Below are 10106 nucleotides of genomic sequence, written 5' to 3'. Positions count from 1 at the left end.
GAAGGCAGCAGACCAGGAAGTGATTTAAAGATGAAGATGTACCAGTGAGAGAGTCTGTGTGAAGTTAATGGTGACCAGTTAACCAGTGGATACTGGGTGCAGTGGTGGGTACGGTAGTTACAGCCAGTTATGAATCTTCTTATTATTATTATTCAGTTATGAATCTGTTGGAGTCATCCTCCCCACCATCACAGACATCTACACCTCCAGATGCAGGAAGAGGGCCACCTGCATCATGAAGGACCACACTCACCCAGCACACACACTTTTTGTCCCACTCCCCTCAGGAAGGAGGTTGAGGAGCATTAAGTGTAGAACCACTAGACTGAGGAACAGCTTCTACCCTGAGGCTGTTAGACTCATGAATCTCTAACCAGAATAATCACCGTGAAAAACCACATCATGTTGCTGCTGATCAGTTTCATGTTGCTGCTGATCTGTTTCATGTTGCTGCTGATCTGTTTCAATGTTGGCGTGCTCATCTACTCACACAGACTCATGTTTATGTTCGTGCTGCAGTTTGACATAATGTTTTTATGCTGTTAGTGCTTAGTGTATTTTTAATTGATGTTTTTCTTAGTTTATATCTTACATCTTACTGTTTTTATTTTACATTTTATTGTTGGATGTAACTGGGACCCTGTGAACATAATTTCGCTCCACCTCATGTACCACATGAGGTGCGAATGACAAAAAAGAATCTCTGACTCTGACCATCTGATAGACAGCATCCAACATCTGCAGCATCCAACATCTGCAGCATCCAACATCTGCAGCATCCAACATCTGCAGGGTTCTTTTAGGAGCGTTCATGTAAATAATGTCACCGTGATCAATGGAGGGAAGGAAAGTCACAGATACAAGGTGTTCCTCAGTGTTCAGAGTTAGACAGGATCTGTTTCTGAAAAAGAAACCCAGTTTAACTTTCAGTTTCTTTACCAAGTTTTCCACATGGAGCTTAAAAGAGAGATGTGAGTCGACCAAGATACACAAATATTTATAGGAATCAACAAACTCAATGGGGACACCATTTGAGGATAAAATCAGAGGAAGAACTGCTGGGACCAACTTCCTATTTGAAAAAAGCATCCCTTTGGTTTTATCAGCATTTAGGACAAGTTTGATGTGGAACAAATCAGTCTGGATGATGTTAAATGCAGATTTCAAAAGCTGGAAAGCCTTAGCAACAGTTTTAGCTCGACAATAAACAACTGTGTCATCAGCATAGAAATGTATGGATGCGTCAAGGATGTTTTTACCTACATTATGTATGTAGATTGTAAAGAGGGTGGGTCCTAAGACTGTGCCTTGTGGTACACCATTGTTGACTGTTAAATAACTGGAGGAAGTACCATTATGTTGAACATATTGCCTCCGATCTGAAAGATAGTTAGAGAACCAACCAATGGTGTGTTCTGAGAAACCAGTTTCTGAGAGTTTATGACACAAGATGTTCTGATCCACAGAGTCAGAATCTTTAGACAGGTCTAAGAAAAGTGCAGCACAATAATCCTTAGCATCCAGTGCTTCAACAACATCATTAAGAACCTTCAGTGAAGCAGTGGTTGTGCTGTGTTGTTTCCTGAAACCAGATTGATGTGGAGGTAAGATGTTAAATGAGTCCAGGTCATTTTTGATTTCAGAGTCAGAGTCAGAGATTCTGTATTGTCATTCGCACCTCATGTGGTACATGTGGTGGAGCGAAATTATGTACGCAGGGTCCCAGTTACATCCAACAATAAAATGTATAAGAAAAACAGTAATAACATCTAAGATATGAACTAAGAAAAACATCAACTAAATATACATTAAGCACTCATAACATAAAACATTGAACATCAGCACAAACATGAACATGAGTCTGTGAGCAGATGTGCACGCATGAACACATCAACATTGAAACAGATCAGCAGCAACATGAAACAGATCAGCAGCAACATGATATGGTTTTTCACAGTGATTATTCTAGTTAGAGATTCATGAGTCTAACAGCCTCAGGGTAGAAGCTGTTCCTCAGTCTAGTGGTTCTACACTTAATGCTCCTTAACCTCCTTCCTGAGGGGAGTGGGGCAAAAAGTGTGTGTGCTGGGTGGGTGGGGTCCTTCATGATGCAGGTGGCCCTCTTCCTGCATCTGGAGGTGTAGATGTCTGTGATGGTGGGGAGACTGACTCCAACAGATTTCTGTGCAGCCTTCACCACTCTCTGCAAAGCTTTTCTTTCTGCAGCTGTGCAGCCTCCATGCCACACGTTGATGCTGGAGCACAGGATGCTCTCCACTGCACACCTGTAGAAGGAGGTGAGGACTGAGCTTCCAGACCAGCTCGTCTCAGCCGTCTGAGGAAGTAGAGTCTCTGATGAGCTTTCTTCATCAGGCTGGTGGTGTTGGTGCTCCAGCTGAGGTTGTTGTTCAGGTGCACACCCAAGTACTTGTAGCTGGAGACCACTTCCACCACAGATCCTCTTATGTTCAGGGGGGTGTAGATGTTTTTGTTCCTTCTGAAGTCCACAATCATCTCCTTTGTCTTCTTCACATTGATGTGAAGGTTATTCTCTCTGCACCAGCTCTCCAGGTGTTTGAGAGTTTATCAGTTTTTCTAGAACCTTGGCTAAATTTAATGCAGAGTTTAGAGATTGGTCCATAGTTGTTCAGTGAGGTGGGGTCTCCTCCCTTCAGCAAAGGAAGAACAAAGGCTGTTTTCCAAGTGTCTGGGATGGAGTTTTGTCTCATGGAGAGATTGAAGATGTGGGTCACAGGGACTGTGATGATATGAGCAGCCAGCCTTAAGAAATAAGGTGGAAGTTCATCTGGACCTGCAGATTTTTTAGGATCAAGATCTTTTAACAGTTTATTGACCTCACTGACTGAGAATGGAGAAAAAAAGAAGCTGTGATTAACTGAAGATTGACTTGTAGGAGGGATTTGATTTGTAGAAGTTTGGTTATTAAGTGAAGTGGCTGATCTTCCATTAGTAACTGTGTCAAATAAAGAACTAGAAGCAACAAAATGTTTGTTGAGACAGTTCAGGATCTCGTGCTTATTTGACACAGGAACAGAGTTAATGAGAAGTTGTGATGGGAGGTCAGATGATTGGGGGGGGTGCCTGAGAGAGATTTGATGGTTTTCCAGAATCTGTTAGGGTCATTTAGATTTTTGGAGGTCTGAGATAAGAAATAGTTGTTTTGCTGCTTTGACAGCAGTTGTGCATTTATTCCTCATCTGTTGAAAACTCAACCAATCAGTGTCTGAGTCAGATTTTCTCGCTGTGGCCCAAAGATGATCTCTCCTGTACAGGAGGTCAGCTAGCTCTGGAGTAAACCAGGGGCTGTCTCGTCCCTTTATTCTGAACTGACGAAAAGGAGCAAGTTGTTTACAAGATAAATGAAACCCAACCATTTTCAGGTCATCTGGACAGTTTCTTTCTTTTTTTTTTTTCTGAAATGTTTCACAAAACATAACACATTTCAAAAACTGGTTGGATTGTATACCTGGATTATTGAGCATGGACATTTTTGGTTTTGAACCAGTTTGACATGACTGTTGACGAGGAAGAGGGCTACCATACCATTTTATTTATAGAGCACTTAAAACAGCAACAAGGCCAACCAAAGTGCTGTACAGACAGAACAACAGGTAACACACAAAGCAAAATACAAAATGAAGTAAATCAGAATATAGACGATGCAGATAATGACGACAAACCAGTGTGGAGCATACAGGATCAAACACAGATCATCTGGTGTTGAAAGCTACTGAATAGTAGTGAGTTTTTAAACTGGACTTGAAAACCGAGAGGGAGGGGGCCTGTCTGACAAACAGAGGTAACTCATTCCAGAATCTTGGTCCTGCTACAGAGAAGGTCCTGTCACCTCTGCACTGGCACCACAGGAGGGGGTGTGCCAAAGAGACCATCTTGGCACCAACATAACTGGTTTGCGCCACTTTGGAGTAAGCTGTTGGGGGAAGAATCAGTTTTGTGTTGTTTGTTTCCTTTTACTGATGAAGCCTTCTGGATAGAAGGTGAAACATTTCAGCAAAAAATAAACTGTCCACAGGACCTGACTGAAAATTGTTGGACTGTATACCTGGATTATTGAACATGGACTTTTTAAAGATAAATGAAACTATTACGAAAATAGTTCCAAGCAGAGTTCTGGGATCTGGGACAATTTGACTAGTTTCACTACAGGACAATGATACCAGTTTAAATCTGGGACAATGAGACCAGTTTAAATCTGGGACAATGAGACCAGTTTAAATCTGGGACAATGATACCAGTTTAAATCTAAGACAATGATACCAGTTTAAATCTAAGACAATGATACCAGTTTAAATCTAAGACAATGAGACCAGTTTGAACTCTGGGGCAATGAGACCAGTTTAAATCTGGGACAATGAGACCAGTTTAAATCTGGGACAATGATACCAGTTGAACTCTGGGACAATGAGACCAGTTTAAATCTGGGACAATGAGACCAGTTTAAATCTGGGACAATGATACCAGTTGAACTCTGGGGCAATGAGACCAGTTGAACTCTGGGGCAATGGACCAGTTTAATTCAAAGATTCAAGGATTCTTTGTCATTCACATCACATGTGGTACATGAGGTGGAACCAAACTGTGTACACATGGTCCCAGTTACATCAATCAATGAATGAATTCAACTTTATTGTCCATAACTTTCAATGAAATGGAGATTTGTCTTTGACATCTGGCTCATAAAAACAACACAAGATAAAAATGTTGTATAAAAAAAAACAACTTTCAAACCAAGCCTTGCTAAATCAATTAAAAACATTCACTTAAAACTATTCTAAAATACACGATACATTAAAATATGGAAACATCAAACAATAGGAAAAATATAAAGTGTAAAAAGAAACTGTAAATAAGATCTAAGATATGAACTCAGAAATGCACTAAACCAAGAATACGCTAAGCACTACTTCTACAAAAACAATACGCAGCTCGATGGTTCTAATGACCGCAGCAGCTGCCCTCCAGAACCAGGTCTGGCAGACCCAGAACCTCTAAGGTTTTCCTGCAGAACCCAACGGGTCTGTAGAGTTTGGTCCGTGCAGGCACATGGAGGATCATGGAGACAGCCGCCATGACGGGCCTGGGCCCGAGGCTGGAAGGACTGAACCACCACGGCAGTGCTTCTCAATTATTTTCTGTTACCCCCCCCCCCCCCCCCCCCCCCAGCACGAAGTAAACATTTTGCGCCCCCCAACTCTCCGCTGCGACTGTAAATAGTATAATTTGTCTATAAAATTGTTATAAGTACACCTGTACATAACATTGTATCCTTATTAACATTAAATTAAAAAAAGAGAAATATAGATCACACTGATGGGGGGTCTGGGGGTCCTCCCCCAGAAAATGTTGAATAAAGTAGATGCCATTTGCTGCATCCTGGTGAATTTTAATGGTTGTTTAACATCTAGTTTTACCTGCACCAGTAAACACTTGGAAGTCCTTGGGATTCCACTGGAGGAACTGGTCCAAGTGTCTGGGGAGAGGGACGTCTGGACCTCCCTACTTAGGCTGTACCCCCCCCCCCCCCCCCCCCCCCCCCCCCCCCCCAGATGGATGGAAGTAAACACTTGATTCAGTAACTATTTTAGAGCTAATGGAACAACAAGAAGTAACCTGACCAACAGCTGATTCAATGATTAAAAATATTATATATTCAAAAGTGATGATTTGATGCCCACATTAAAATTAAATATCTGTAACTGAGTTGACTTCAAATGTAACAAGATGATCAATGAATGTTTGAGACAAAGGATTTACTGATTATAACAAAGATTCATTCAAGAAACCTCCCAGTATAAATCATAAAACCAGTATGATTTCTGCTCATTCTAAATTTGTCAAATGGTCTAAATCTTCTAAAGTGAAGGAGAATCATTTAAAATAGTAAATAAGATGTATCCTGTAGCCATGTTTCTGCAAAGAAGATTTAAATTTGAGGTTGATTTGTGTCTTCTTTAAATCACAAGATGAATCCCTCGAGCAATTTTATTTTTTCATGTCACTACAAAGTGTTTGGTCAGAAATCAGAAACTGGATTCATCTCAAAATTAACATTCCTTCTTTTCATGCTGAAGACATTTTACTTTATGTTGATAACTGAAGCTCCGCTTCCTCTGATGCCATAAATAAAGTCGTACTTATAACAAAGTACCACATTCACTGTAGTAAGAGGAGATAATAATCCCTCCTTCCTGTTTGATGAACGGTTTTAGGTCATAATATTCTTCATTAAGTAGATTAAAAATCTACAAAACTGCTAAAATCATCTCACAACAGATACAAACTTATTGTTTTAATTAAAACAAGAAGTTTCTCAAGAAAAAAACTGAGCTTGTCAGCAGGTAAGGGGCGTTTACCTTCAGGACAAATTGAGGTCGTTGATTGGTCAGTTACTGACACGCCTTCTGAGTTGATTGACAGGTCGAGCCGTCCATTGAAAAAAACAAAAACCGAGAGCTGCAGCAGCCGCGCTGGGAGGAGGCGGGGCGGCACAAATGCAGCGCAGGACTCCAAGTAAAGCAGGAGATAACCAGATGTTCTGCTTGTGCCCTCACTGCCCTGGGGCCCTTACAGATCATGGGCCCCTTAGAGATCATGGGCCCCTGGGCAGTTGCCCATATGGTTAATCCGGTCTTGGCTGGACCTGGACTTCAGAGCAGCAGAGAAGTTGCAAACAGCGCAAGAGAGAGGTGTGTGTGTGTGTGTGTGTGTGTGTGTGTGTGTGTGTGTGTGTGTGTGCGTGCGTGCGTGCGTGCGTGCGTGCGTGCGTGCGTGCGTGCGTGCGTGCGTGTGTGGGTGGGTGGGTGGTTGTGTGTGGGTCCAGTGGAACGCGCTCACAAGAGAAGAACCTGACAAGTTGTTTAATGATATAAAATATATTTTGTTAGCAAAGAATAGAGTCCTAACATTTATTAAACATTACTTCTGTATTTAAAAACATCAAAATTGTGCTTTGACAAACCAAAAATCAAACAACAAAAAAACCCGTGAAAGTGGGGCAGGTAACCAACGCGTGCTGCGGGTGACGAGCGTCACCGGCTGCTCAGCAGCAGAGGAAGCGACACGGTTCAATCACAGCTCCTCAAACAAGACAGACATATTTGTTCATAACTTTATTATTATTAAAACTGAGAGTTGCCGGATTTTAGCAAAGAGTTGCCGAACGCACCCTGACAAAATGAGAATGGTGCAAAAAAAGAGAGAGAGAAAAAACTCCCTGCCGCAAAATGTTCCTCGGGGTCACATGCGACCCCCCCGCCATTGCTCCGGGCCCCCCAGGGGGGCGCGCCCCACTATTTGAGAAGGACTGCACTATGGCAAGGCAGCGACCAGAAAACTCCCAGTGTGTCGCGGTCATACCCGTACTGTGGACGTGCAGTGTAGGTGCAAAAAGTGGTTAAAACAAGAACAAGAGGAACAAAAAAAGGTGGAGTTCATTGGGAGCCTGTGAAGCTGCAGCTCGGCTGAGCGCGGCCATCTTGCCCATATGTACTGTAATTTCCAGTGTAAATGCCACTACTTTTTTCTCATGCTTTAGACCCCGCAGTTTATACACAGGGCAGCTAATTTATGCATTTTTTAAATTTCAAATTTAATTTTTATATTTTATTTTGACAGCCTGTCAAGCTTCCTGCCGCCAAATTGCATCTTCCTTTGGCACACCTGGGCGCTCATACATAGCTGCCCAACACACACATCGCTCTTCGGGGTGGGTTTTTGTGACACACAGTTAATGCCACAGATACTCATGACAGATACCTCTCCCTCACCATTCCAGTTTTGCTACTAAATGCCCATAATCCCCCACTCTGTTGCCATGTGACCAGACGTCATATTGACCAATGAGGTACTGTACTCTCACTGAGTCCTGAAAACACGCCCCCAAGATGGATGTGCATTGATCAGATTTCCTGTTTAAAAATTTGCTGTCTCTTTAAATAACATTATTAACTTACTTTTCATGTATGTGTATGTTTCTACCCTGAGACGACTTCTGCTGGGACTTGGCTCTTTATAAATAAACTGAATTGATCAGGTCTCTCTTGTCAATGAGTCTCCGAGGCTCAAAGGGACTAACCTTCACCACTTGCTCTCGACGAGATCGGATGCTTCCCTCCCTCCCTCTCCGCTTTGCTTTGCTGCTCTGTCTGTCTGTGAAATTGCTGTGAGACTCTCTTGCATCTTCCGAACCATAATTATGGACTGTTCTGACCAGTTGGTCCCTGAACTCAATTTACAACATTTCTTCAAGAGAAGACAGGCTTTAGGCGAGCCGATTTACCCTGTTGGCACGTACGCAGCTGGATATCTCATCGACTGGAAGACTTGATGATGTGTCTATCTCTGCTGCCATCTGTGGATTTTAAGGACGCATATTTAATTGGATTTACGATAAATGGTTCCTGCTTTTTGGATTTGGCTGGTTGCTGGTTTTATCTACAATCAAGGACGTCGTCGGCAGCAAATTTGGACCCGGTCACGCTGCTTGCCTTTATGATGGCTTGGTTCGTACCTCGAGCACCCGGACTCATATGCTTTGGGCTGAATAGATCAGATCTTGTGGATTTTACTCAGTCACGTTCCATCGGTGTGGCCATGTTATTTGGACATTTCAGAACCGAGTTGACCAACACAGACTCAAGGTAGATGTCATTACGTTCTGCCTGTCCCCAAAGCAACTGTGTGTTTATCTAAGTTGGCTCCCCTTGGTTGTCCTTGAAGGCCATCTTATCTGAATTCACCTGGAGAACATGTGATCTGACGCTCACCACCCCCTCCCTGAGGAATTTCCAACTGATGACCAGATGAAACCAGCTGAATAAACTTGTTTCATCATTTCAGGACTCTTGGATTCTCATACAGGTTATCCTTGGCCATTCCTCGACATACCTCGAGAATGTTTATGGATCTCACCAGAGGACATTGACTGATTACAGTGACCTCGAGAGCATCTATAAGTATTGTTGACCGCTCTCGTCTCGGATTGCAGAATGTCTACGTAAATATGTGCTTGTTTGTGCGAGGTGTTTTTTCAATATTAGAGGTTGTTGTTTTTTCTCAGGCAAGAAAAAAAAGTCTGATAGGAATTTTTTTTCACCTCCAACTCCTACATGTGTCCAGTTAACCACTGTTTTTGTCCAAACAGGTCTCACTTGTAAATGAGTCTTCGAGGCTCAAACTAATTTATCTGTTTAAATAAAGGTTGAATGAATGAACCTGTATGAAGAAAGGTTGAACGAATTTACCGTAGTAGATTACTGTAACCATGAGTCGGAGAGCCAAGCATCATGAAGTCCTGTGAGGATCAGCAGTCTGTGTGAAAGGTGAACGTCTATGAAACGCCCTCTGGTGGTTCATTCTAGTACTACAAGAGCTGCACGCTCCACCAGAAGCTTTGAACAGTTTACAATATTGTGGACACCCACGGCTTAAACACCAGCTCGTCTTTTTTATGTATAAAATTGTGTTACTTTATATTTAGTATGTGCGTCTTACAGTCCAGTGCATTCTATAGACCAGTAATTACAGAATACAAAGGTATACACAAGTATACAAGGACAAGTATATAAAGTTTGAATGAATGTAACATTTGTGTTTCAGGTGGTTCTTTGTGGTGGCTCAGCCAGGATCCCTCGACTCCAGCACCTTATCCAAGAGATGTTTCCTGATGTTGAGCTTCTGATCTCTGCTCCTCCAGATGAGCTCATTGCTGTAGGAGCAGCCATCGAAGCCGGTTTACTGGTGGGCAGAGACCACCTCAGTCCAGAAGACGAGTCTGTTGAGGTGGATGTTTCTGCAGCTGACATATTGTTAAAGGTACTCTTCTCATATGATGACTTCAAGAGTCGGACCACAGAATGCACAGCTCCAGTCTGAGCTAAATGTTTAAAGCTAGTTACAGGAACTGTTGGATGTACAGTAGTGCCTCGTTCATCGCAGGGGATCCGTACCATGAAGACCCACAATAAGTGAAAAACCACCAAGTAGGACTAGTAGTACAAGTTAGTTTATTTTAGTGTGTATATATATATATATATATATATATATATATATATATATATATATAT

At 42.3% G+C, this 10106-nt stretch overlaps 1 protein-coding gene across 2 annotated transcripts in view; it reads left to right on the top strand.

Annotated features, from left to right (window-relative positions):
• Window positions 1-10106, top strand: part of hspa14 (heat shock protein 14) — a gene marked incomplete at its 5' end in the record, with an annotated part of 25846 nt that overhangs the window by 5618 nt on the left and 10122 nt on the right. For both annotated transcript variants that reach the window (XM_037696087.1, XM_037696085.1), the window contains 1 exon segment: window positions 9640-9855. In XM_037696087.1, coding sequence (XP_037552015.1) covers window positions 9640-9855 — 216 coding nt within the window.

Source organism: Nematolebias whitei, chromosome 22 (genome assembly GCF_014905685.2).
Source record: "Nematolebias whitei isolate Nwh7 chromosome 22, NemWhi1, whole genome shotgun sequence".
NCBI classification, from domain to species: Eukaryota; Metazoa; Chordata; class Actinopteri; order Cyprinodontiformes; family Rivulidae; genus Nematolebias; species Nematolebias whitei.
Note: the sequence above shows the minus strand (reverse complement) of the source record. Positions and strands in the feature narration are given on the sequence as shown.